The 27703-nt window shown below is 50.0% G+C and overlaps 1 protein-coding gene across 5 annotated transcripts; it reads left to right on the top strand.

Moving 5' to 3' along the window:
- The first annotated feature begins 1512 nt into the window (after positions 1 to 1512).
- Positions 1513 to 27064, top strand: UBE2G2 (ubiquitin conjugating enzyme E2 G2). Of its 5 annotated transcripts, none has more exons than XM_065942865.1 (7): positions 1519 to 1634; positions 9577 to 9699; positions 9812 to 9847; positions 9942 to 9987; positions 19719 to 19837; positions 21965 to 22089; positions 25322 to 27064. In XM_065942865.1, exons 4-7 carry the CDS (start codon positions 9947 to 9949, stop codon positions 25625 to 25627), a joined length of 591 nt encoding a protein of 196 aa, XP_065798937.1. In that variant the 5' UTR covers positions 1519 to 1634; positions 9577 to 9699; positions 9812 to 9847; positions 9942 to 9946; the 3' UTR covers positions 25628 to 27064. The 5 variants fall into 5 exon arrangements, with proteins under 5 accessions (XP_065798933.1, XP_065798938.1, XP_065798937.1 ...); XM_065942862.1 differs by having other exon boundaries at positions 1535 to 1634; positions 9619 to 9699; XM_065942864.1 differs by having other exon boundaries at positions 1535 to 1634; positions 9619 to 9717.
- The last annotated feature ends 639 nt before the right edge of the window (positions 27065 to 27703 follow it).

Here is a 27703-nt window from a genome sequence, read left to right as displayed (position 1 = left end):
ATGGTGGCGATAACCCTATATGCAAAACAGAAAAAGAGACACAGAAATACAGAACAGACTTTTGAACTCTGGGGGAGAACGTGAGGGTGGGATGTTTTGAAAGAACAGCATGTATATTATCTATGGTGAAACGGACCACCAGCCCAGGTGGGATACATGAGTCAGGTGCTCGGGCCTGGTGCACTGGGAGGACCCTGAGGAGTCGGGTGGGGAGGGAGGTGGGAGGGGGGATCGGGATGGGGAATACATGTAACTATATGGCTGATTCATGTCAATGTATGACAAAACCCACTGAAATGTTGTAAAGTGATTGGCCTCCAACTAATAAAATAATATTTAAAAAAAAAAAAAAAAAAAAAATACAGTGTTTTTATATAAATCACCATGGTCATTTGAGAAGACAGTGTCAGGCTGAATTTTTGTTGATGCCTCTCCTGCCAAACATGCATCATTATGAGGTTTATTTGCGTGGTTTTATTCAACTCAACAGATGCTTCTTACCACAACCAAGAACACAGGAGACAAAAACTCCCTGCCCTCATGGGACATGTTTCTGGTTAAAGGAGACAGATAATAAGTTATATATATATTATACTAGAAAACTACACAGGGCATAATGTAGTAAATTCTACACAAGAATACGTTGGAATAAGTGTTGTGAAGATAAAAACTTTTAGGAATGGGGTTCTAAGAAGCACAAAGAGGAGTAGATATATCAATGGGCCAATCAGCTGTAGACCCACCGTGAATATTAATGAAAAAAGGACTCATCTAGTGACCTGATACACATTAGTCAGTGGAGAAGTCAGAGCAGCGGGGGTGGATGCTGGCTTCTGGAGGCAGAGGACTAGGGAAAGGCCGAGGGGGCCGCTGCCTGGGGCGTGCGGGTCGTGGGGCGGTGGGCTGCGGTTGTGCGGGAAGCCCATCCACCCTGGGTCTGGCTGCTGCTCTGCTCCCTCCTCGGTCTCCAAAGCTCCCCTCCAGGCCAAGCTGAACCCAGACTGACAGCATAAAACGGCCACAATCGCCAATCTAAGTTTTTCAAACCTAAAACCGTGTGAGAGTCGCCACCGAGCACCAACCGCTCTCCGCGTGGATGTTCTCGCTTTAACTGTAGTTGCGTCTGAAAGTCACCGCCTCTGCACTGTGCGGGTGCAGGAGCCCCAACACGGTCCCAGGTGCACCCCCAAAACAATCTGAAAGACACCCGCTCACTCGGCCCGCGAGAAGCCGCCTTACCCACCCGCCCTTCCATCCGCCCTCCCCGGCGTCTCCACCCTCCGTCCGCGTCCCCGCCGCCGAAACCCCGGAGGCCTCGAGGACAGAACAGGCGGTTCACACACACTCTGCTGGAGCCCGGGGCTCCGAAATCTGCTAACTTTCCTATTGGAACCTGGATCCGCCGGGGCGGAGCTGACCCCGCAAAGAGCCTCGGAGCCCGGACACCGGAGCCGCCCCGCACACCGCGCACGCGCCCCACGCCCCGGAAGGGCTCCTGTACCCCCACGGCGACCCGGAAGTGGCCCCGGGCTCGGGCGGGAGGGAAGATCGCTGAGGAGGCAAGGCTGACGGGGCAGCTGTTGCCTGGACGATGGCGGGGACGGCGCTCAAGAGGCTGATGGCCGAGTACAAACGTGAGTTCGAGACTGCACCTTGCCTGCCGTCCGGTGCGGGGCGTGGACTCCGTCGGTGCGTCGTCGGGACGGGTTAGCGCGGCCGCCCGGGGCCTCCCGCGACGTCTGGCTGGGAGAGGCCGGCGTGGCGCTGGTCTGGAGACACCGGCTCTGCGGTAACCAAAGGGCCCGCTGCCCTAGCCTCGCGGACGCCCGTGGGTCGGGGAGGCGCGTCTCGCCGGCCTCCTGAGAAGTCCAGGAAGCGTCCTGGGGGTAGTGGGGAGCGCACTGCGATGGGCTGGAGGTGAAAGATCAGACTCGGGTCTTCGCTTTAACGAAGGGTTTTTGAGCGGTGCCACCTACCTTTCTTTCGGGTGGTGTTGACACAGCGTCCTTAGTGCCCGCAGGATTTTCTGATGTTTGCTGAAGGCAAAGGGGAAAACGAGAACCGTCCTCTGCCGTCTACCGCGGAGGCGCCCTTGGAGTCTTGGTGATAAGTGGGGGACGGGTGCTCTTGTGTTTGCTGGGACACGGTGGCAGCCTGCTTGCAGTTCAGACCTGCCGGTTAGCTGTCCGACCTTGGCCTGGCCCTCGCCCTCACCTTCCCCCACCCCCATCTGTGAGGATGAACCTTAGGCAGGTGCCTGACAGCTGGCTGTCTAGAATGTGCGCTGTGAAGTTGTCCTTATCCTGAGGACACTTTCAGAAGAAACTTTAAGATAAACTACAGTAACAAATGTCATAAAGCGAACGGGTAAACATGCGTGCACCCTAAACCGTCTTGATGGCCTTGCACTGGGAGTATTGGTGTTTGGCTGGAGGGAACCACAGTGTTGGAAGTGCAGGCTTATTAAAATAAACGTTTAGATAGTGCTCACCTTCCAGTGTTCTCTAAAGTAAGGATGTATATTTAGGAAAGACTTTTGGGGGCGGAGTGGGGAGATAACGGTTCCCCCTGAACAGATTGGGGGTGGAGGGCCATTGCCTCTGTCTCCTCATGGGACACCTGGCTGGGGTCAGGTGTCTGGGGACACATGCTGTCTCCTACCATCCTAGTGTGTGTTGCTGTATCTGTTTGTGTATTTGACCTTGGTTCTAGAATGCCAGCAGGTGTTATTTTTGTAGAAGACACTATAAAACTCCTGCACAGGGAATTTAGGTGGCTGCTACAGTCCAGTCTTTGCATCACTGAGCTTGTATTTTCTCATGTTGTCCGTTTACCGTACTTACAAAAAAGTCTCATTAACTATTTCAACCATATTGTCAGTTTGTAGTAATAAAATGTAAATAGCAGTTGATTTTCAAAGCTGTATCACAGAAATGTATCTTGTGTATTTTAATGTGTAAGCGCACAACATTTTGGAGTGTGTGTAGCAGACAGAGTGCTACAGGTATCCCCCTAAGAGCTCGGTTACCCATCAGACACTGACCTGGGCACCGCGGTGAGGGACTTTGGAGATGTTGGTAACTAAGGAGCTGACGTTAAGGTGGGGAGTGTGTCCTGGGTTATCGGGGTGGAACCCAGTCATCACATGAGGCCCCCAAACAGATGAGGAGGCAGGAGGGGAGGTCGGGGACCCAGAGCAGGAGAAGGACCCCCCTGACAGGGCTGGGCCAGGTCCAGAGGAACACAGTGGTCTCGAACCTGAGGATGACCCCTCGCTGGCAGCAGTGAGGACCTGGAGCCTCGGTCCTGCAGCCGCTTGGAGTGAGATCCTGCCAGGCCCCTGAGTGAACTTGGGTCGCAGTCTTGTGAGACTATCAGCAGAGAGCCAACTGGCCTGTGGGTGCCCAACCTCTAACAGAAAAATTGTGAGGTCATCAGTGGGTGTTGTTTTCAGCCACTGAGTTTGTGGCCATTGTCACATCAGCTGTAAAAATTGACTACAGTTTATTATGGGGGTTTTGTTGTTGATGTTGTATCTCAGGAACATGACAAAATTCCACTTAGTGATTCTTATCTTTTTGTGCCCTAGCATCCTGGCTTGCTGTCCTCCCGAATTTTAGGGTGGTGCATCTATTGGGAAGGTATCCCCCCAGAAGCAGCTTTTGTGCACGAGGGATTAGATAGATTTGGATGGGGTTTAGGCCCACTGTCTTCTACTTGAGTAGTCATAGAACTGCAGAAACTCTAAGGTGGTAGGACCTTGGGTGTGAGTCTGTTCGGCTCCTGATTTTACAGATTTTGTAGGGAATTGAGTAACAGACAAAATGATTTGCCCAGGTTCTTACAGCCAGAAAAAAGGAGAGGCAGGGAAAGAACCAAAGTGTCTTAAACCAACTTCTTTTCTTGATGTTTTATCTTCATGCATCTGGGATTTTCTCGGGGTATCATAGATGGACTTAGGGCTCCCGTAGCAACACATCACAATCAAGTGGGCTTAACACAAAAGAAATTTATTATGTCACAGTCTGGAGGCTAGAAGTCCCAGCAAAGTGTCGGCGGGCCTCATTCCTCTGAAGGCTCTAGGAAGGATCCTTCCTTGCCTCTCCCAACTTCTACGGATTGCTTCCCATGGCTGGCTTCCCTCTAATAAGATGCCAGTCATTGGTTAGGACCCATCCTAATCCGGCGTGTCCTTGTTTTAACTCAGTTACATCTGCACAGCGCCTGTTTCCAGATAAGGTTCCCTTCACAGACTCTCGGGGGCGCTGTTAAAGCCAGGACGGTGGAGTAGGAGCCCCAGACTGAGGGGTGTAGGCCGAGCCCCTGTGCCCCTGCTCCTTGTTGCCCACAGCCCTCCCTGTCTCAGTTGGTGGCAGCCTTGTTCTTCCAGTTTGGGCTGTAAGCCTTCGATTGTCTTTGCTGATTCATGTTATTCTGTATCCACGTGTAGTCTGTTGACCCACCTTCAGACTTTCTCCTTTATCTGGGGTTCCACGCTGGCCCAGGCTATGTTCCCAGCACAGGAGAAAGTCAGATTGGGTCACTCTGCCCAGAAGCCCTCTTAGCCTCTGACCTCTTAGCCTCTGCGTGCCCCAGCCCTTCTTGCCTCTGATCTCATCGACCCCTCTGCCCAGTACGACTCTTCAGCCCCATGGGCAGCCCTTCCCTGCCTCGCTCCCCTGGAAATGCCATCTCTGAACACCAGACACTCTGGCCTTCCCGTTACTGTCGTCCTTCCCTATCTTTAACTCTTTTTAGCTTTTTAAAGCTTTTATTGTGAAAGATGTTATATTTTAAACAATATAGAAGATATACATTCAGATGATATAGTAAAATGACACCAGCTTAAGAAGGAGGTTAGCAGGAACTGAGCATTCTGGTGTGGGTTCCTTCCCACCCCCACCAGGAATGACAACCACCGAATTTTGTGTGACTTGTTCTTTTCTTTATAGTTTTATCACTTAATGTCCTCCTGCGTGCGTGCATGCCAAGTCGCTTCAGACGTGTCTGACTCTTTATGACCCAATGGACAGTAGCCCACCAGGCTCCTCTGTCTGTGGGATTCTCCAGGCAAGAATACTGGAGTGGGTTGCTATTTCCTCCTCCAGGGGATCTTCCCCACCCAGGGATTGAACCAACATCTTTTCTGTCTTCTGCATTGGCAGTCGGGTTCTTTACACTAGTGCCACCTGGGAAGCCTGTAATATCCTCCTACACATTTTACTCACTTTTGCCTGGTTTTATACTTAGTGGAGATAGGATTGCACAGTATGTGTTCTGCAAATTGAGTTTTTGCTCAGCACTGTTTCTGAGATTCATTTATTAGAGCTGTGTCCATTTTCACTGCTGAGTAGTGGTTATGTGTTACAAGTATTTTATCCCTGTTTGTGCTTTGTCTTTCAACCTTTATGATGTCTATTTTCCTAGCCGCCCTTTGTAAACAGTTTTATTGAGGTATAATTGACCTGCAGTAAGCTGGTGTACGTAAGTGTTCATTGATGACTTTGGTGTACATGCAGCTGTCCCACCTCCCCAGCCTCCTCCTGCCTATTTGTAATCCTCTGGGCCCTATCTTTCCTGCACCCCCAGCTTCCAGGCAATGACTAATCCACCTTCAGTCCACCTTTATCACTCTTCTAGTTGTTTGTACTTTCTTTGTCAGAGGTCTTTCACTCTGCGTAATCATGTTGCGATTCCTCCAGGTTGTTGCCTTGGCCAGTTGTCACTTCCTGTCCTTGCAGAGGGATGTTCCTCTGTGTCGGCAGACCCACCACAGCTTGTTACTGCACTCACCTGTCAGCGCACCTTTGGGTTGTTTCTGGTTTTCTTGGCTGTTACAGCTAAACCTGCTGTGACCATTTGGGTCCTTGTCTTTCTGTGGACATATGCTTTTGTTTCTTTTGAGTAAATTCCTGGGTGATATGTGAGATGTGTGTTTGATTTTTAAAGAAATAGCCAAACTGTTTTCCCAAGCAGTTGTACCATTTTACCTCCCCACCAGTAGGGTATCACACCGACTTGCTGACACTTGGTGTGATCAGGTTTAAAGTTTTAGTCATTCTGCTGGGTGTGTAGTGGTATCTCATTATGGTTTTAGTTCCTGTTTTTATATGCCATCCTTATACCTTTATTGATAATATGTCTTGAGTCTTTTGCTCAGTTTTTAATTGAGTTTATTATTTCCTTATTACATCCTCAGAGTTCTTTATATAATGCTGGTGCAGGTCTTTTGTTGGATATTTTGAAAATATTTTCACTTAGACGGTGGCTTGTCTTTTTAAAACTTGTAAGAAGCAGGTGCTGTTGCCCTGTTTGCACCTGAAATGTACTGTGCCGTGCTGTGAGCTGTGTGCACCGGCTCTTTGGCAGGACTCTGTCGCTCCTTCACTTGGCTCCCCTCTGTCCCTTGAATGACAGCTCCTGTGGCTTGCCTTGTAGTTTTCACAACAGTGCTTTTGAGAGACCTAGGATTTTAAAATTTTCAGTGACGTCCAGTTGATTGACTTTTAAACCACTTCTTGCTTTCTGTGTTATGTTTAAAAAATCGTTGCCTAACATAAGCTCACTAAGGTTTTCTCCTGTGATTTCTTTATACTGTTACCTCTTATATTTCAATCTGTGATTCATGTCCAGGTTTTGTGTGTGGTATGGGATAAAGATCAAGGTTTATTTGTAGATGATTTCCAAATGGCTCTCTGAATTTTTGAGTGCTGTGTTAGTTGCCCTGGGCCACTGTAACAAAGTGCCACAGGATGAGGAGCTTAAGCCACGGAAATCACTTCCTTACATCAGAGATCCAGTTGTGGCAGCACTGGTTCCCCCGAAGCCTCTCTCCTGGGCATGTAAACAGCTGTCTCCTCCCTTGACCTCACATGTCCATCCCTGTGCATGCCTGTGCCCTAATCTCCTTAAAAGGACACCTGTTAGATTGGATTAGGGCCCACCCCATGACCTCATTTAATTTTAATTCTTTTTTAAAGACCCCAGTTATGCACTTTTCTCCGTTTTGTGCCGCTTAGTGCATCCTGAAGTGCATCCTGTATGAGGACACAGAGGTGTCCCGTCAGTAGGGAGGTCACAATATGACTGGTCCCCTGTTGATAGACATTTGGGTTGTTGCCAACTTTTTTGTTTGTTTGTTTGCTGTTATAAAAAGCCTTGAAATAACTAACTTTACCCACATGTCTTTTCTTATTTTTACCCTTGTGTCCGGGGGATGAATTCAAAGAAATAGGACTGCTGGTCAGAGTTTATATTTTATTTTGTGCGGTATCTATTTTTTAAGCCACTATTTAAAACCATATTTTTATTAACCAGCTATCATTCTCAAGGAATCAGTGGCAAAGAATGGGCATTGCAAATTTCTTTGATATTAAGATTTTGTTTCTCTTTTTGAAGTTGTTTTTATCATTAAACATGAAACAATATGGTTGTGTGTATGTGTTTTAAAAACAGAACAACAGAACAAGTAAACAGCATTGGTGGTTGTTTAGTCGCTAAGTCGTGTCCAACTCTTTGCAATCCCATGAACTGTAGCCTGCCAGGCCCCTCTGTCCATGGGATTTCCCAGGCAAGAGAATACTGGAGTGGGTAACCATTTCCTTCTCCAGGGGATCTTCCTAACCCAGGGATTGAACCTGAGTCTCCTGCATTGGCAGGTGGGTTCTTATTCCAGTAATGGTCCCTCCATCTGTTTCACTCGGTTGCTGTAATTCTTTGCCGACCAGTAGATGCCGTTGTTGACCAAGGATAAGGGTGGGCAGGCTGCCGGAGGTAGCAGTTCTCCAGCTGCAGTTTAGGCCTTGCCCCTCCCTGAAGGGAGGGTGTCATTGAGAGGGTTGCGGGGGAGTTCCCAGGGGAACTCCATGCAGGAGGAAAAGGGCCAGCTCTTTTGGGTGCAAGTTCCTCCTTCAGGCCCAGGCACCTCGCTCCCTTTCCTACCGACATTATATCCCCCACCCCTCTTTAGCTCTGTGATTCATCTACCCTAATCAGTTGAAGCAGTGACAGATTTTATTTTCTTGAGCTCCAAAATCGCTGTGGACAGTGACTGCAGCCATGAAAGTAAAAGACACTTGCTCTTTGGAAGGAAAGCTTTGAGAAACTTAGACAGCATATTAAAAAGCAGAGACATCACTTTGCCAGCAAAGGTCCGTCTAGTCAAAGCTATGGTTTTCCCAGTAGTCAAGTACAGATGTGAGAGTTGGACCATAAAGAAGGCTGAGCACACAAGAATTGATGCTTTCAAGTTGTTAATACTAGAGAAGACTCTTAAGAGTCCCTTGGACAGCACAGAGATCATACCAGTCAACCTTAAAGGAAATCAACCATGGGTATTCATTGGAAGGAATGATTCCAGAGAGGTCTTCTTACTCTTAAGTTACTATCCTTGATCAGAGTCCATTCTCTGTCCCTTTTGGTAGCATGCTATGTGTTACTGTCTAGAACTGCTTAGTCACATCCAGTGACGTCTCACCTGCTACTTCCTCATATTTTTCTGGAAGTGGATTCATAGTGATGGTTGTTATAATTTGTTACAAGTTGCTCTGCACAGAAGAGTGCTGGTTGCTACCTAGATTCTGAAGCTAGTCTTTGAAGTCATGACATGATCAGTTAAAAAAAAAAATTCTTCAGTGTGTCTCTTGGTGCCCATGTGCACACATACCTGAATTTACACTCTGGAGATGACTTTCTGGGTCATGGCTATTGTTGTTCAGTTACTAAGTCGTGTCTAACTCCTTTGCAACCCCATGGGCTGTAGCCCACCAGGCTCCTCTGTCCCTGGGATTTCCCAGGCAAGAATATGTGTCTGTGGCTGAGCAGTGTCCGTGGTATAGATGGATCATACCTTGTTCATTTATCATAGATAGACATTTGGGTTGTTTCCTACGTGGGGCTGTTATGATGTTCTATGCCAGGAGCGAGTCTGTGGGCACATACATTTTACATTTTACTTAATTTTACTCCATTCCTGTTTTCAGGCGCCATCCTGTGTCCAGGACCCCTGATTTATGTGTCCGGCCTGGACTACTCTTTAGGGCTCTAGTCACAGGTCCAGTTTCCCCCTGGACAGTCTGCACTTACATGACTTGTAAGCATCTTTAACTTGATGTTTCAGAACTAGACTATTTTCGTCCTTCTGAAACCTGTTTCTCTGGTGGGATTTTCCAGCTCAGCAGCACGCATCCTCCCTGTGGTTCAAGTCCACCATGCAGTTGTACCTCTGACTTTCCCTGACTTCAGTGGCCCGCAGAGTTCAGCAAGGCGCCAGGGTTTCTTGGGGCTTCATGCTCACTGGCTCAGAGTGAGCTCAGTAGGAGCAGAGTGGTCGGGTCACCACACCAGCAGGTGCTGAACGCCGTGGGGCCCTGCGGGGTCCTCTCCCAGAGAGGACTCAGGAGGCTGCAGGTCCTTACTGCAGCATTATCATTTTGATGACCACTGTCAACATGACAGGAATTCCCATTCAGTTGGGATATAATATATCATGTTTGATTTATGGGCTTTAATCAGAATAACCAGCAGGAGTATTTTGGAACATTAACAACACCTTTTGTTTGTTTCTTCATTGTAAAGTGAAAGTGTTGGCAGTTCTGAAAGTTTCCTTTTTGCCGGCAGAAAGAACTGTTCACACAGTCTTGATCTGAAGTGTCAGTGCAGCCGGCATTCACTTGGGACAAGCAGAATTTCCATTTGCTAGTATGTATGCCATGTCATGTATGTATAGCTTTATATATGTTTTACAGTTTTTTGTTAAAATGCAAGGTAATATGCATTCTTTTTCATAATGGCTTTACTTTTTATCTTACAGAGTTAACTCTGAATCCTCCAGAAGGAATTGTGGCAGGTAAGGTTCTGTGAAGTTCAGTCTTTATCATTTACTCCTAACTGCCAAAGTTTCCTACAGAATTAAAGTTGTGGAATTTCTTCTTTCCCTGCAGGCCCCATGAATGAAGAGAATTTTTTTGAATGGGAAGCATTGATCATGTGAGTTCATCATATGTGTTGTTTGGTTTTAAGCCTTTACTGGAATTAGAACTGTGAATCACGTTCAGCAGTGTGACTGCTTGGAGGTGTCAGTGGAGAGAGAAAGGCCAAGTGCACCGCTTTTGTTGAGTTTTTCTCTGTCTGCTGATCTGAAAGCAAAAAACAGCATGAACACTTGAACTAATTTACAAAACAGAAACTGTTGCACAGACTCAGAGAATAAATATATGATTGCCTGGGGAGATGGATGGGGGAAGGGATAGTTAGGGAGTATGGGATAGATGTGTACACAGTGCTATGTTTAAAATGGATACCCAACAGGGACCTACTGGGTAGCACTGGAACTCTGCTCAGTGATATGTGGCGGCCTGGACGGGAGGGGAGTTTGGGAGAGAACGGATACATGTATATGTATGACTGAGTCCCCTTGCTGTCCACTTGGAACTATCGCACTGTTAATCAGTTATACCCAAATATAAAATTAAAAGTTTGAAAAGAAAACAAACAAACAGCAGGAACATTTATCCAGATGGAACGAGTGTTTCCTTAAAGCCAGTGAAAGGCTTAGTTAAGTATTTGTATTTGTAGAGTTTCAGAATAATGAAGTTTGGACTTTGGTCCAAACTTCAAACATAGTGGGCCTCAAACACAGTGGGCTCAGGCTTCGTAGAGTCCCTGTGAGCCTGGGGCCCTGGCGGTGGGGAGGGCTCCTCAGGGTGTGGGTGTGGCCCCAGGTCTGTGGGTGCAGCCTGGGTTCATCTCCCTCCTTCTTGTCCCTCCCCTTCTCCCCTTTCCCTTCTCCCCACCGTCCCAGTCCTTCAGGTCCTCTGCTGCTGCTCCTTTTCCGTACCTTGTCTGGCCTTCCCTTGTCCCTGACTTAGAGACATGGCTTAGTTCTAAGGTGAGCGGTGTGGTTCCTGACTTCATTCTAGAAAGGTCCTGCCCGAATATCATATTTCACTGTTTAAGTGTCGCTGCTTGGAAAGAACAGTGGACTTCTGACTCTAGAGTGTTCTTTGGCCCTGTGACCCAGGCTCTTGTTTTCTTTGTGTGTGATTCTTGACCATTCTTAGGTGGTATTTTTAACAAAATGTGGTTAGGTAGAATTTAGGAAGTTGAAATTATAATCTGTTTCAGTGTTCTTGTTAGTAAAATAAGACCTTTCAGTTAGCTAGAAAGTTTTCTTCAGGTGGGGTTTTGTTGGATTGAGGCATGCTCTCATGGGGCAGGCCTGGGAGGTATGTGAGGTTTGCTGGAGCAGGTGTGCACTTGGGTTTGAAGTGTACTGTTAGCATCAGTAGATGCTCTGCATTTGCTCAGTGCTCATATCAGGTTTAGTCTGAGAGACAAACTGCTGCTGAATGTTGTCTGTGGAGCTTAGATTAATTCATGAAAATTGGTGTGAAAGTGAGGTTTTTTGATAAGCAAATTGTTTTAAAAATCATCAGTAACACTATCCAAAGAAAATATGTCACACCTAGCATTGCCTCATCATTTGTTATAGCCAGTGGCTTGGGCCTGTGATGCCCGAAAATTTCTTTCCTGTGTTGAAGCACTTTGGGCAGGAGGATGACTTCACAGTATGTGTTTGTATCTAATAGGTACTGTGTTTCACCCCCTAAAGCAGGTCCAAACTGGAGGGTGTGTCTCCTGGTCAGCTTGTCTGTGTTTGATGCACTCGGGTCAACTGTGGCTTTTTATCTTTGGGGAAACAGGACATTGAATCCTGTGAACTTGGTCTGTAATGCATCCTTCCCATCTGTCAGGGCACATGCATTCTTTCTGTGTAACGCACTGAGCCGCCCAGGGCGGCCGTCTGGGTGCACAGGGGTCCGTGAGCCCCTGATGGCCCTTCCGCCTTCCCAAGCTGTGGCTGAGGCGCACTTAGCAGGACACACAAGAAGCCCTCCTGGGACACTCGAGCCTTCCAGTGAGTGTGTCTTTTAAAGGATTTACTGTTAAGAGTCGGTTAGAGTAAGTATTACTAATTATAGGTAAATAGTATAAAATTAAACCAATATTTTGAAAACTTATCTTAAAAAGTGATTAGAAAAAAAAAAAAGTGATTAGAACTACTTTTGGTAGAGCACTTTTGTGTTTGAATAGGCTTTTGCGTTAGTGTGGAATTCCCCGGCCTCGGGATCTGCTGAGATTGTGGGTTTTGGTCCCGTTCCAGATCCTTCCACAAACAAGAGGCCGTTTACAAATGTGCTGAAAACATCTATTAAGGAATTAACTGTCCTCCCATTGATTTGTCTCACTCTGCTGTTCTGGCAGACGGCTGACTGAGTTTTGCTCCTTGGTGATGGGTTTTCTCTTCCCTCTCTTTACTCTCTGATTGTTTCCAGAGTTCCCCCCGTCCCCTCGTGCTTCTGAAAAGCCCCGTGCCTGTTTCTGGGGCCCGGTGCTGCTGGGCTTGCTGTAGTGCTTACCTACGAGGCCTCAGCTGTGCCGCGAGGAAAGCGTCTGTTCAGATGTCCCAGCAGCAGATACTGAGAGCCCGTCATGTGGGGGCCTCATCTGAGGATACAGACGTGTCCTTGGTAACCCACAGCGCTGCCCTGAAAAAGCAAGGCGAAGGGCCTAGGATGGGAAACCCAGCAAATTAAGTCACCACAGCCTGTTCTTTGACTAAAGGAGACAGGAACTCCAGTGACTCTCGGCCTGGCTTAAGGTAGAGTTTGAGCCCGTGGCCCAGGGGGAAAGGACTGGGGCTTCCACTCAGTCCTGCTGAGGGCTGTGGGTCCCTGGGCTGTGTGTGTCAGGTGTAGCTTCATGGTCTCGGGCAGTCACTCTGCCTCGCTGGAGCAGAACTTTGGTCAACAAATGGCTTCACGTCCACCTTGTCCAGCTCCAGGGTCTCTGGCCTGTGCAACCTCACTGGCCCTTGGCTGTGCTGTGGCAGTGCTGGGGGGGGTGGACACGCGCTTTTGCAGAACAGGAGGAGCCCTGCCATGCAGGGTGGTAGTTTATCCTCTGTGTCAGGACAAGGCGTGAAATCCTTGGAATTTCGCTGCCTGGTTTCTGTCCTACCTCAGGCTTCTTAAAGCAGCTGCTGTGGTCAGGCTGCTGTCCCATCTCCAGGTCAGGGCCCTGAGGCTGTAGTGAAACGAGCAGACCCGCCCCCCTTCCTGAATGGCTGGGCCCTTGGCTGACTCCATCCCCGTGTCTGCCGGCACACTTGGGTCCCAGCTGGTTCACACCCGCCGTGGCTAGGGCTCCCCGATCAAGGCCCCTTCTAGGTCGTGGCTAGGGTTCCTGGACCGAGGCCCTTCCTGGGCTGTGCATGGCCTGTGCTGAGTGCCAAAGCCACTGGCACTGGTGTTGCCTCTATACCAGGCTTTCATGACGAGTACAAAAGCTGGCTCCCGTTAGTGTTGTGGCTGCTCAGATGAACCTGAGCTGTTACAGCACGTGTGAATGATTTGTACTGCATGTCCTCTGGCCCAGCAGTTCGCCACCTGGGGGTCCTTCATCAGAAGTGTTACAAGGGACTTACTGGTAGTCCAGTGGATGAGACCCTGCCTGCCAGTGTAGGGGACATGGGTTCCATCCCCGAGCTGGAAAGATCCCATAGGCTGCGGGACGGCTAAACCCTTGCACCACACCTCTCGGAGCCCACGTGCTGTAGGGCCCTCGAGCCACAACTACTGAAGCCCACGGGCCTAGCGCCCATGCTCCTCAACGAGAGAAGCCACTACGACGAAAAGCTCCTGCACTGCAACTAGAGAGTAGCCCCCCTCTCTGCAGCTGGAGAAAGCCCACACGGTGTCGAAGACCCAGCGTAGCCAAAAACAAAACCCGAGAAAAAAAGAGGTGTTACAAAGACCTGTGTGTGAGGTCTTTCACTGCAACATTCACTGCAGTCATAAAAAAAAGTGGAAACGTCATTGCCCAAGTTACGGACGTCCGGTCCGAGGGATGCTGACAGCATAGCCATGGTTCTGGCAGATGTTGGAATGCGGGCCTAGACCAGTGTTGTCCCTGAATACGGCCTCTCCTGCGGGATGCTGGGCTATGTCTGGAGACACCGTGGCTGACAACCCCGGGTGTCAGGGGAAGCTCTTGCCCTGTCCTGGGTGGGAGAGTACTGAGTGCCCCACAGTGCCCAGGATGCCCGAGGTGGCAGTGGTGTTGAAGTTGAGAGACCCTGGCGTGGTTGGGTACATTGAGCAGCTTTGTTGAGAAAGGATCTACATGCAAAGTTTTACCTGGATCGAGTGTGCCAAGTCGGTGACTTTTTTAGTACATTAAATAGGGAGAGTTTTGCAGTCATTTTTAGAGCATTTCCAGAAAGGTGCTCATCCCCTTGTGCACTCAGTCCCCACTCCCACCCTCAGCTGCCGTCACCCTCTGATCTCCTCTCTGACTGTTGGCTGGCTTTTCTGGACTTTTCCACAAGGGGAGTCACAGGATAGGGCTTCTGGCCCCTTTTCTGGGCGTGGTGTCTTCAAGGTTCCTCTGTGCAGTCTGGGGCAGCGGCTCCTGCCTGTCGCTGTGAGCTCTATCCTCCCTGTCCACTGTGCAGGGATCTGCTCATCCGCCGGCAACTGTTTGGCTGCTTCCCTCTTCGGCTGTTGTGACGGTGCAGCTGTGAACTTTGGGTCTAAGCGTGCAGACAGGTGTCCCATCCCCTGGGCTGAATGCCCAGGAGTAGACTTGCGGAGCCACCGTTTCACGTTCCCACCTCAGTGCTGAGTGTTCAGTTCTTCACTTCCTCATCCTCTCTGTGTCGTCTGATGCCAGCTGTCCTGGTGGGTGTGAGGTGGGTCTCCGTGTGGGTTTGGTCTGCATTGCCCTGGTGACCGATGCTGCTGAGTATCTTTGCCTGGGCTAACGAGCCATTCAGATGTCTTTCTTGGTGAACTTAGAAACTTCTGCCCAGTTTTAATTGGGTTGTCTTTTATTTAGTCTTAAGAATTCTTTATATATTTTGGATGCAAGTCCTTTATCAGATGTATGATTTTCAGATATTTTCTCCCAGTCTGCATATTTTCTTTCCATTTTTTAATTTTTTAGGCCACGCTGTGTGGCATATGGGATTTGGGATCTTAGTTCCCCAACCAAGGGTCAAACCTGTGCCCCCTGCTTTGGGAGGTTTAACCACTGGATCTCCAGGGAAGTCCCTTCTTTTCAGTTTCTTAAGAGAGTCTTTTGAAATGCAAAGATTTTTGTTGCTGATAAAGTGCAGTTTAGCAGAGCAGTTTTTCCGTGTATAGATTATGCTTTTGTTGCCTTGTAACCCAAGGTAACAAAGATTTTCTCTTATGTTTTCCTTTAGAAGCTTTATATTTAAAGCTATTAAATTTAGATTTGGGGCCTGTTTTGGATAATTTGGGGGTATAGCATTGGGTAGGGGGCAGCTTCATTCTTTTGCATGTGGCTGTTCATTTGTCTTGCACCATTTGTTGAAAAGAAAATCTTTCCTGTATTGAATCACTTTGGACCTTTGTCAGAATGAGTTGACCCTTGGTGTGAAGGTTCTGAATTATGTCCTGTTGACCCATGTCTAACCCTCTGTGAGCGCACGTTCTCCATCACTGCAGTTTGATAGTATGTTTGGAACTTGGGGAGTGTTCTGTTCTCCTTTTCCAAGGTGTTTTGCCTGTTCTGGGCCCCTGTGTTTCCACTGGAATCTGGGGATCAGCTTGTCAGCTTCTGTGAAGAAGCCGTTGGGATTTGATCGGGATTGTGCTCAGTCTTTAGATCAGTTGGAGGCATGTTGACTGTTTAACCATCTTGAGTGCTCCATTCTGTGCACGTGGAATGTCTCTCCACTTACTCAGGTCTTTAAAAACTCCTCTCAGTGGTGCCATGATACTTGTTAATGAAAAGCGACCCCGTTTTGTGGGTGAAGGTGTGAGTGGATGTGTGTGGAAGGAAGCCTGGCGGGTAACCAGACCCCGCAGTGGCTGCCTCACAGCTGGGTCAGGGAGGGGAGCAGACATCTGCACTTATTCTATATGCTGCTGTGTTTCCGTGTTTTCTAACATACCTGTTTGCTCTAGAGTCAGAGTTTATGTTGTCGATGCTATTGTCCTTTGTCAGCATTCACTATGACATTCTTCTAATTGATGGACTTATTTTGTGAGCTTTAAATATAGTTCAAATATATTTGATGTAAAGTTTTCAGAAATTTCTATTACAGGCAAAAATTAGGGGATAACTATAGGCTACTTTTAGAGAGAGTTAATCATGAAAATAATTACATGGAAGGAAACTGTACTTGTTACTGCTGTGCTTTCCTGAAATGGAAGCCCGGTGCTTTTCTTCCTCAGAGTGACCGGCACTGGTTCTCTACGTCAGGATCCCTGGGGTCCTGAGAACACAACAACAGAGGCACACGGCTGTCTGGGTCCATCCCAGAGACAGTGCTGAGGAGGGCTGGTCCCAGGTGGTTGTAGACACTTGGTCCAGCTAAGACCGCCAGGCTCCCACTGGCCCCCGGGACGACAGCTTGCTGTGGCCTGGCCTGTCTGTCCTGCAGATGTGAGTCCTGTCCTCAGGACCTTCCTGGCAGCTTCTGCAGCCCTGTTGCTGGCCAGGTGGCCCCCATGCAGCAAGCGCTCCTTCAGTGAGCACCTGGGGGCCTTGAAGCACAGCAGGGCACCCCAGAGCTGGAGTCCTGGTTCCTGGGGGCTGTGCATGCAGCCCATGTGGGCAGGGGAGGCAGGGGCTTTGGCATGAAGTTTTGACTGAGAGCAGGGCCAAGGGTGCAGGAAGGAGGTAGTGCCCCTGCTCTCACACCCCTCACAGCTGCCCACCCGCCCGCCAGCTGGGTGCTCTGCATGGTTCTGCAGTGTGTGAGCAAGGGCGGTGTGCTCCCCTGACTGAGGGTGTCAGTGAAGCCGTGTGCCCTTTTTTATGCTTTCATATGCTTTTTTATGCTTTTTATGGTCCTGGCTTTGGAGAGTAATTGTTCCTAGGTGATCCAGTTCAAGGGTGTGCTAGTGAACGGGTTTACAGCCTCTCCATTAGTTCAAGCCTTGCATGTACATTTGGGACATCTTGTCTGTGTGCTGTGACAAACTTGAAAAAGAGAACAGCATAAAACCAGCTTCTTCCACACCTGCTGCAGCTGGCGTGGCGGGCAGGCTGCGGTCCTGGAACATGCCTGGCGGGCAGATGGCTCACTGAGCCCAGACACACCCAGGTTCCACGGTGGAGCGCCCTGGCCTCCCCGTCGCCTTCGGAATGCAGCCGTGGGCTTCTTGTGTTAGCTCTTGTGTTACAGTTTTAGAGATGAGAAGCAAAGCACACTTCTTCACTTGAGGGTGAGACGGAAGATTAACCCCGGGTGTCTCCAGTGTTTATTGGCTCCACAAGTGACTGCAGCCACTGTCCTACAAGAGGACCAAGCCTTGCTGGGCCTGGTTGGGCAGGGACGTGGGTGCTGCGCTCACGGTGCTGGCCCCAGCCTCTCGCTCGGCCGGGAGAGCAGAATGGACTGCTGCCTTTACGGAGGAGACCAAGGCCATTCTGCTTTGCTCTGAATGCTGGGCTCAGAAAGGAAATAAAATATGTCTCTCAGAGCTCTGCAGTAATTGAGGCCATCATTTTAATCAATTACAGTAGAAAATAACTCTAGACTTTGAAGAATTTGAGTTTGCCTCAGATAAATTTGGTTTTGAGATGAGGCCCTCTTTAGTGGAGGAGGAGCGAGGCTGTCCTAGAGTGTGGCAAGAAAGCTGTCCAAAAACAACACTAATTATGTCTCCCATCTTAGTTCAGGAATTTACTCGATAGCATTTTCCGTGAAGTCAGCAGGCGTGCCACCGTGCACGTGGGCACACCTGTGTGCTGGGCCAAGGCGCCGGGTGTCCTGGGAGAGAGGAAGCCCCCATTTTAACCAGTAGCAAACCAGAGCATTTGAAAGGAGCTTTGATATTTCAGATGTGGGAGCATTTTAGGAAATGTTTGATCTTGCTTCTGAAGCTGCGGACAATGCAGTGGGTTTTGTTTTATTTTAAAGAAAGCCCTGTTATGAGAAACAAAGACCTGTTATCAAAGTCTTGAGCAAATACCAGTTGGCTCAGTCCAAAAACACGACCTACCTAGACATTCTTTTCTTTTCTGGCTCGGAGCTGCCAGGGACAGTGAGGCGCTGCGAGCCTTCCTGGCATGCCTGTGGCCTGCTCTGCAGGCTCCTGGGTCAGCCGCCTAGGCTGTGCTCTGCGCCGCGCCCCCTCAGCCGCCCGGTCTGGGACCCGGCCCGAGGTGGGGGTACCCTGGCCGAGGCCACAGCCCTCCTTCTTGGCACCTCCCCTGGGGGGATACGTGGGGAGCCCCGCAGTGGTGTTCATCCTCTGCTGTGAGCTGTCAACTGGAGAAGGGGGCGGGGTGCAGACCCCTTCAGAGGGGAAGGCTTGGGGCAGCTGTCAGGGAGCCCCCCACACTCGCCCCCTGTGTGGCCGTCCTGTCCCAGACTCTGGCACCGCTGTGTTGGACATTCATGTTCCACACTGACCAACTTTTCCCTCTGGTCTCCCCCAGAGTAGCAGGGACACAGTTTTCAGAATCCTCGTATGTGTCTTCCATTGAGAAGAAATGGCTCCACCAAACACTTGTTGTCTTGATCTCACTTTGAACATTTTCCACCTGCCCCCCCAGCAATGACGCAGTGCCAGCTCTGCTGCCTGCGCTGGGCGTCTTCACCAGGCAGAAGTCAAGTGTCTCTGCAGAGGGAACTTCTGCTGTGGCGCAGGCGCCCTGTCCCCTTGCCGTCTGCAGGGCTCGCGTGTTACACTGGCCTCAAGCCCTCTCCGCTCCTGAGGAGAGAACAGGATTCTTCCTCCCTGTTGGACTGACTGCTCTTCCCACCGTGTTGCCCTGTGTCAGTTCTGTAGCTGTTATTCGTCAGTTCTGCCTCCTTATGAACGTTTGCTTAGGAAAGCTGGTCTAAGTGTTGGGCCTGTTTCATGAGACATTTGTATCTGTGGAGGTAGAAGGTTCCTCCCTGTCACACTGTGGGTTCTTCTCTCTCTCTGCTGACCTTCCATCTTGTCTGTTGTTCAGAACAGTGTTTTTAAAATTTGACGGGACTTTGAAAGTGGTTTGGCCCGTTTCTGCCCCTTTCCACATGAGGAGGACGTGAACCCAGGCAGGCAGGCACGTGCCTGGTGACAGTGAGGACTTAGGTGACTGTCAGCCCAGGATGTCGTGCGAGCCCAGGCCTGCAGGTCAGCACTTGCAGCTCGCACATGAGCACTTGAGTCTCGTCGGTCAGCCATCCCTGTGTGCTCTGGGGCTGCTCCTTGGAGGTCAGAGTCCCTTCTCAGGCACTTTCAGAAGCTGCAGCTAGCCTTTGAGACAACAGCTGGTGACCGCTTGTTCCTTCAGTACAGCGGAGCCTTGCTGCAACATGTTCCTTGGTGTGTGTCTTTATCGTAGCGTGTAGTTGTACTGCACAGACAGACAGGATCCTGGGCTTCTGCACCACTGGCTCCGGCTCTCTTCTCTGGTTCCGCTCCTCTGGCAGGTGCTGCAGCCTCACTCTCAACCTTGTTAATGTGAAACTCTGCCTGGCCTGCCCTGCATGGTTTAAACCAGATTGGAAGGGGACGGTGACATAGTGCTTTGCACCCAGAGCCAATTCATCGTGTTATTTAGATAATCTTTTCCCGTGCATTTATTTGTAAAGCAGTAGAAGTGTCCTGTACTTATGTCTAAAATGTGATAGACATTGAAGAAAATCTATCTGGAAGTTCTGTTTCTCTTTTTATATCTTCCAGGGGCCCAGAAGACACCTGTTTTGAGTTTGGGGTGTTTCCTGCCATCCTGAGTTTCCCACTTGATTACCCATTAAGTCCCCCAAAGATGAGATTTACCTGCGAGATGTTTCACCCCAACAGTAAGTGCTTCTGAAGTAGTGTGCTGGCTCCAGGGACCCCTGGAGGTGTGTGCAGGTGGGCGTGCATTGTGTGCCGCGCTTCTGCTGTGTGCTTGGAATTTCCCATAATATAGCATTTATACATTCACTATGGTTGGTAGAGGCAATTGAAGAAGTCAGCAAGTTCAAGGTGATTAACAGTAAAATGCAGCTGTGAAGACAATTGTGTGTAACTAAAAATAAGATTACATTGAAGATAAATACATTCTTTAAAATGACACCTGTGATATAGTTTAAAGGTGAATATGGCTAATAAAGTTGTTGAGTTATGTGGGTGCTAATAGTCTGATACTATTATATTTGATGTTCAGATAATCAGTTCAAACAGTTTTAAAATTTAGCCTTACTGCAAGTGAGTATGTGTGTCACTTTTATTTTGTTATTTTTGAGAGAACTGTTTGACAGTATCATGAAAGTTGGTCAGTCGTAAACACTTACAGAAGGTAACCCAGCAAATTCACTGTGGGTTGGTGGGGTGCAGCAGTGAGCAGATTATCAGAGGTGGGGGCTTGATGCCAGGAGCTCCCATCTGAGGGCAGCGATGGGTGCTGATTATGGGACTGTACAGGTAAGAAACCCCATGGGGGCCAGGAGGGCACCTGCAAGATGGGTGTGGAGCCCCCCTCCCGTGGGAGGAGCAGCAAGGGTGGCCAGGGTCTGTGTGGGGCAGGGAGGGGATCTGGCCTGTGCAGAGGCCCTGTGTTGGGAGTAGGGGGGCAAACCAGGGCAGGCCTCTTAGTCAACGTTAAGGATTCTGATGTTTGTCTGAGGAGCAGTGGAGGTCCGCTGAGGGGCTGGGAGAGGGTGTGAGGGGGTAGAGAGGCTGGCATGACCAGCGTGGTCTCGGAAGGGCCACGGTGTGCAGTGTGGAGGGCAGAGTGCATGCACAGGCTGGGGCTTTGCTGTGGCTGGAGGAGAGAGACTGCCAGCCTGGCACCAGGTGTGGGCGCTGGTGACGAAGCCCTGGGGGTGGGGTGGGTTTCAGGAGGTCACACTGGTGGCTGCAGTGGGGTGGGGGCCGGGACACAGATGCTTTCTGATCTTTCTGGGGGCAGCAGTGCCATCACATGGTACTACTGCTCTGAGGAAGTGACGCTCAAGTTGAAAACTGGACATGGCAGGGAGAGCTGTTCAAAGTGTCCTGGGTGCCTGGGTCCCGTGCGTGTGGACCTCACACGGACATCCCATTGTCCAGGACAGATGGCACGTGGTCTTCTAACCCTTCAGTGAGAGCGCAGCATCTGCTGGAACTGGATGTTGGGGTGCAGGGGCGAGGTGTGGAGGAAAGGCTATTTAGAGCCTCTCCCTCTGCTAGAGGGTCATGAGATGGTAGGGGTGAAGTCAGCCAGTATATTTAAAACTGCCTGTTACTGTTATCACTTAATAGCCTTACAGGTTGACACGTGATCCCTGGGTATCTGAGCATGTACCGATTTATCTGAGAGTTGTGAAAGGAAAATGGCAGGTCTGTCTCGAGGGTCTAGTTGGTGCTGTTGATGGAAGATGCATTTCAATTCAAGCACAGCTGATTTCCAGAGAATTCAGGTGGTCATTTTTCTGTTAGAATAACATTTTTCCTGTTACCAGGAGAAATCTCAGTACCTGTCTTTTTCTGGATAGTTAAGTAATTCCTGTAGCCTTTTTCCTAGTCACAGGGACCAGTGTTTTACACAGTCCAGTTCAGGGGTTTAATGGCAGAATGAGGAGTATCTGAGAAGCTCGTTATGAGAGTGTTGTGAAGATCCTAACTACGTGAGACACATGGGTAGAATATCTGACAACCAGATGGCCTTTCATTTATTCCCTTGGATATAATACCTGTAAAATCCACCTGAAAATGGAGCCACCCCATGGGGACTTAGGGCTCTGCAGACCAGCCCAACACCCTGTCCGAGATTGAGCGGTGCCCTGGGAGCCCGTTGGGCCTGTGGGTGGTGCGTGGATGTTAGTGTGGCGCCCAGGCCATGGTTGTGTCGTCATGCAGACTGCCCCCTTCAGTGCCCACTGCTCGTGCCTCTTTTCCATGGTCCGACCGGGTGCCCTGTCACCAGCGTTTCCTCGGCTCACCGTGTGTGTCCTGCCCCGCAGTCTACCCGGACGGCAGAGTCTGCATTTCCATCCTGCACGCTCCCGGCGATGACCCCATGGGCTACGAGAGCAGCGCCGAGCGCTGGAGCCCCGTGCAGAGCGTGGAGAAGATCCTCCTGTCGGTGGTGAGCATGCTGGCAGGTAACGCCGCCCCGCCGCCCCACGACAAGAGCAGTTCTGGCCCAGAGAAGAGACTGACGCTGGGGCCTGCTTCTCTTTCTTCACTAACCCTTGTCTTGCAACTCAATGGTCCCCCCTGAGTGGTGGTGTTCAGTCGCTTAGTCGTGTCCGACTCTTTCCAACCCCATGGACTGCAGCACGCCAGGCTGCCCTGTCCATCACCAGCTCCCGGAGCTTGCTCAGACTCATGTCCATTGAGTCTATGATGCCATCCGACCATCTCATCCTCTTTCGTCCCCTTCTCCTGTTCTCAATCTTTCCCAGCATCAGGGTCTTCTCTAATGTGTCAACTCTTTGTGTCAGGTGGCCAAAGTATTAGGGCTTCAGCTTCAGCATTAATCCTTCTAATGAATATTCAGGATTGATTTCCTTTAGGATTGACTGATTGGATCTCCTTGCAGTCCAGGGGACTCTCAAGAGTCTTCTCCAGTATCACAGCTCAAAAGCATCAATTCTTCGGCATTCAGCCTTCTTTATGGTTCAACTCTCATATCCATACATGATTACTAGAGAAACCATAGCTTTGACTATATGGACCTTTGTTGGTAAAGTACTGTCCCTACTTTTTAATACACTGTGTAGGTTTTTCACAGCTTTTCATCCAAGGAGCAAGTATCTTTTAGTTTCGTGGATGCAGTCCCCATCTGCAGTGATTTTGGAGCCCAAGAAAATAAAGTCTGTCACTGTTTCTAATTTTTCCCCATCTATTTGCCATGAAGTGATGGAACCAGATGCCATGATCTTAGTTTTTTGAATGTTGAGTTTTAAGTCAGCTTTTTCATTCTCCTCTTACACTTTCATCAAGAGGCTCTTTAGTTTTTCTTCACTTTCTGCCATAAGGGTGGTGTCATCTGCATATCTGAGGTTATTGATATTTCTCCCGGCAGTCTTGATTCCAGGTTGTGCTTCATCCAGCCTGGCATTTTGCATGATGTATTCTGCATATAAATTAAATAAGCAGGGTGACAATATACAGCCTTGACGTACTCCTTTCCCAATTTGGAACCAGTCCATTGTTCCATGTCCGGTTCTAACTGTTGCTTCTTGACCTGCATATAGATTTCTCAGGAGGCAGGTAAGGTGGCGTGGTATTCCCATCTCTTTAAGAATTTTCCAGTTTGTTGTGATCCATACAATCAAAGGCTTTAACATAGTCAGTGAAGTTTTTCTAGAATTCTCTTGCTTTTTCTATGATACTGTGGATGTTGGCAATTTGATCTCTGGTTCATCTGCCATTGGTAAATCCAGCTTGAACATCTGGAAGTTCTTGGTTCATGTACTGTTAAAGCCTGGCTTGGAGAATTTTGAGCATTACTTTGTTAGCATGTGAAATGAGAGCAGTTGTGTGGTAGTCTGAACATTCTTTGGCTTTGTCCTTCTTTGGGATTGGAATGAAAACTGATCTTTTCCAGTCATGGGGCCACTGCTGAGTTTTCCGTATTTGCAGGCATATTGAGTGCAACACTAAGATTTGAAATAGCTCAGCTGGAATTTCATCACCTCCTCTAGCTTTGTCATAGTGATGCTTCCTAAGGTCCACTTGACTTCACACTCCAAGATGTCTAGCTTTAGGTGAGGGATCATACCCTTGTGATTATCTGGGTCATGAAGATCTTTTTGTATAGTTCTTCTGTGTATTCTTGCCACGTCTTCTTATATCTTCTGCTTCTGTTAGGTTCATACCACTTCTGTCCTTTATTGTGCCCGTCTTTGCATGAAATGTTCCCTTGGAATCTGATTTTCTTGACGAGATCTCTAGTCTTTCCCATTCTGTTGTTTTCTTCTATTACTTTACATTGTTCACTTAGAAGGGCTTTCTTATCTCTCCTTGTTACTCTTTGGAACTCTGCATTCAGATGGGTATATCTTTCCTTTTCTCCTTTGCCTTTCACTTCTCTCCTTTTCCCAGCTATTTGTAAGGCTTCCTTTTTGCCTTTCTTCTGGGGGATGGTTTTGATCACTGCCTCCTGTACAGTGTCATGAACCTGCTCCCTGAGTAGTTGATTTATATTCTTCTCTGCTTTTTTATTTAGTGTTAATCTCATACTCTTCTCCAAGCGTAAGCTTACTTTTCATAACTGTGGATGTAAAGATGATCTTGTGTTTGTCTGCTGTGTCATGGGCGCTGGTTAGCTGTGCACTGACCTGGGAGTCCGCTGTATTACAGACACCGTGTCCTGGGTGTAAAGCTCAGGAGGCACTGACCCCAGCCTCAAGGCCCACAATCTAGGGCACTTTCACACCCACCAATGGTGCAGCCACAGCAGTCAATCTGAGGTGAGGACACAGGGGCACTTGGGCCTCTCCCTGAGGTGAGATTAGAACACAGAGGAGTTAACAAGGTAACAGGGGATGGGGCACTGGGGGTGAGCCACTGAGCTGAGCCCCATGGTTGCACTGCCAGGACTGGGTGTGGCTGCAGCCCAGCTGCGGCGGGGGGGATGCCCTGTGGACAAGCGCTCTCTCGGAGCCTGACACTCATGGGGCTGTTGGACCATACGGCAGTGCCCAAGAGGAGTCGTCCTTGCAGCCCACGCAGTTGAAGCAGGTGGGGAGGGTCCCAGCAGAGAGGAAGGCGAGGCTGGGGAGACCCTTGAGGCTCAGGACCTGGTGTGAGGGGTCTCCTGCTCCTGCACTGACGGCGGGGGAGGGCTGCTGTCTTTGGGGCGGGAGTCCAGAGGGAGCAGGATTTGGGGAAGAGCAGAGTTTGAGTGTGAGTGTCCACCCTTGACGGGGGCTCTCCAAGGCCTGGCCATGGAGGGGAGGTGCGGGGCTGTCTCTGGAGGAGGCTGGAGGGGACGCAGCTTGGAGGGAATCCTGTAGGCGGGACATGGGGGCTCAGAGGAGCTGAGGGAGGAGTGACCTGAAACCCTGGTTGTAGGGGGAATGCTTCCCTGGAATGGAGAGGCTTGGCCCTGCAGCTGCTCGGCCTGCCAGCTGGTGTTACAGAGTGAAGCTGTTGCTCTGGGTGGAGGAGCCCGAGGGTGGCTTGCACCACTTTTCAGCCTGGCCCCTCAGGAGGGGCTCTTCTCCCCAGAGAACTGACAACCTCCCACAGCTTCTGGTCTCCCTGGTCACCTCCGTGGGGAGATGGCCTATGCCATTACGGGACGTGGGAGGTCGTGCCAGGCCCTTCCTTGCCGAGCCCCTTTCACCTGGAGATTCTTCCTCTTTCAGAGCCCAACGATGAGAGTGGTGCCAACGTGGACGCCTCCAAGATGTGGCGGGACGACCGGGAGCAGTTCTACAAGGTCGCCAAGCAGATTGTGCAGAAGTCGCTGGGGCTCTGAGCCTCCCGCGCCCGTGCACAGCCGCGCGCAGACGCACCACAGGTGGTCCGCGGGGTTTCCTCTGGGACACTCAGTGACCGGGACACTCTGTGCTGGTACCAAAAAAGGCGAGCTTGCAGAACCACAGCATCTGTGTTTTTTGTACCTTCCCCACCCCAGGCGGGCTTCTCTTCTGAAATGCAGGCTTCTGTAGGATGATGGCAGCCAGGCGCAGTTGGGGCGTCCTGCGAGAGCCTTGGGGAACAGACGCGCTGTCACCACTACCTCTCCAGCTGCCGCGCCTGTGCACCCAGCACTTCCTGAAGCGGGAGTGGGAGTGGTGAGGGCACATGCCAGCTCTGTGACTAGAGCCAGTGACGCTCCTCCTGAAGATCTGGGGCCTTGTTGCGCAGGTGGAGGGCTACAGCTGGATGTCTCCGGGCCCCTCTCGGTCCCCTTGTCCCCAACAAGGAGCACATGACTTTGTTTCAGTACTTTGTTTCACAAGCAGGTTTTTTTCCTTGCAGTCTAGTCATATTTTTCATTTGTTGTATGTTACAAATAGTCACATTTAGAAATACTGTCAGGAAATACTTTTTTAAAATGTGGATTAATGAAAAGGGGGTGCATAGAAAAGTGTCGTACTGTCTGTAAGGACCAGCATCTTCCCTGCTGGTGTTCACTGCAGCTCACCCTCGAATCTTGAGTACTAGTGCATTTCTTGGAGTGCGAGCATGTGAAGCCAAGACTGTGGTCCAGGCACCTTTTGGGTGTGCAGGGGTTTTTTTTCCAGTCTGAAGGCTAGGAGGTTCTGAGCATGTCTACACAGTGGCTGTGGCAGCATCTGTGACTGTTGGGACAAAACCATTCTTTGCAGGTTGGGAGGGGAAGGAAGGGAAGGGCTCCCCTCAGCGCAGAGCACAGAGCGTGCCTTACCTGGACCTGATTGGCGCCTGGGAAGCGTGGTGCGGGTCCCGGGTCCCTGTTGTGGGCGGGCGCTCAGCTGTGGTTCGTGATTTCGAGATGGTCTGCGTGCCCCAGCATGGGCAGCTCAGCCCTGGGGGTTACGTTTCAAGCAATAACAGATCTGTTGCGTGCAGAATCACACATTTGGCCTGTTGCAAACAGGTTCAATTTACATAGGAGTTTTATTTTTGAAATAAGGAACAATCTACAAGACGTACAGGACACTTGATGTTGTGCTGTTCTTTGCCCTGCTCGACCTGCCGTGGGCAGGGGTCTGCTTCCTGAGAGCTCACTGATGCTTGGTGTTCAGCAGTTCTGGCTAAGAGGCTTCTGTGGGAACCCGAGTCCTTCTTCTCAGAAAGGGATCATTTACAAGTTGAAGTTCAGTCCGAGGACTGGTCCTGGGAAAGGGGTGGGAATGGAGCTGTTGCACCTACTGATGTTCACAGGCCGGTGTGGGGCTGCAGCGCCTTCATGGAGAGGAGAAAGCGGCCGTGGGCTGGGTGTGAAGGGCGGGCACTGCGGGACGAGGTGGCCACAGGGCAGCGAGTCTGCAGACGGAGCAGAGGCGGTCCCTCTGCAGAATATCTTTATTCATTTGTATTAAATGAACCGAGAGAGTCCCGTGGTGTCCTTATTCTGTGACAGAGTCTAATTCCTACGGTAAAAATAAAGTTCTATTTTCCCCCTATTCTAAGCAGTGTTTTTCTTTGTCGTGTTGAAATGTAATTGTATGGGAACAGCAGAGTGTCCCCCTGGGGAGCACGGGCACTGGGACCCCCACTGCCCCATCTCCCCAAGACTCCTGAACTTCGGCAAGTTCCACTGGCTTCCTGTTCCTCCCGCCCTCTGGTCTCCCCTGAATTCCCGGTGTCCACGTCAGGGTCTGTGGATGTTTTCACCAACCTCATTGGGCAAGGGGAGACCAGCAGACGCCGAGACGGTGCTACTGCTCTGCCCTCCAATCTCACACCCGTCACAGCTGCAGGTCTCATCTCAACTGCTGACGTGAGCCTGGTCTCGGGCTGTGTTGGTGCAGAGGCCAGCTGCTGACCTGCCATACTGTTCCTGTGTGGCCCCATGACGTCCTCCTGCCCCCTTCTCCCTGGCTCCGTGTGTGTATGGCTGGGTCTCGGCCCCTCCCAGCAGCACTCATTCTGCCCTTTGCTGGGGGGCTTCCGTCCCACTTTGTGTTATTTTGATCTCTGACAGGATAGTGAGGTGGAGTCCCTGATGCCACCCTGATTCAGCTGCCAGCTCTTACGGGGAAAGGCCCAGGAGCTCCAGCACCTCCAGAAACATGGCCTGGGGAGAGGTCGGGGGG

Source organism: Muntiacus reevesi, chromosome 8 (genome assembly GCF_963930625.1).
Source record: "Muntiacus reevesi chromosome 8, mMunRee1.1, whole genome shotgun sequence".
NCBI classification, from domain to species: domain Eukaryota; kingdom Metazoa; phylum Chordata; class Mammalia; order Artiodactyla; family Cervidae; genus Muntiacus; species Muntiacus reevesi.
This window is presented reverse-complemented; position numbering and strand designations above follow the sequence as displayed.

Coding starts and splice junctions, on each gene's coding strand:
- UBE2G2 (XM_065942861.1), top strand. CDS start 1,592: ATGGCGGGGACGGCGCTCAAGAGGCTGATGGCCGAGTACAAAC. Junction 9,848..9,941: donor TCCAGAAGGAATTGTGGCAG/GTAAGGTTCTGT, acceptor CTTTCCCTGCAG/GCCCCATGAATGAAGAGAAT. Junction 22,090..25,321: donor AGAAGATCCTCCTGTCGGTG/GTGAGCATGCTG, acceptor TTCCTCTTTCAG/AGCCCAACGATGAGAGTGGT.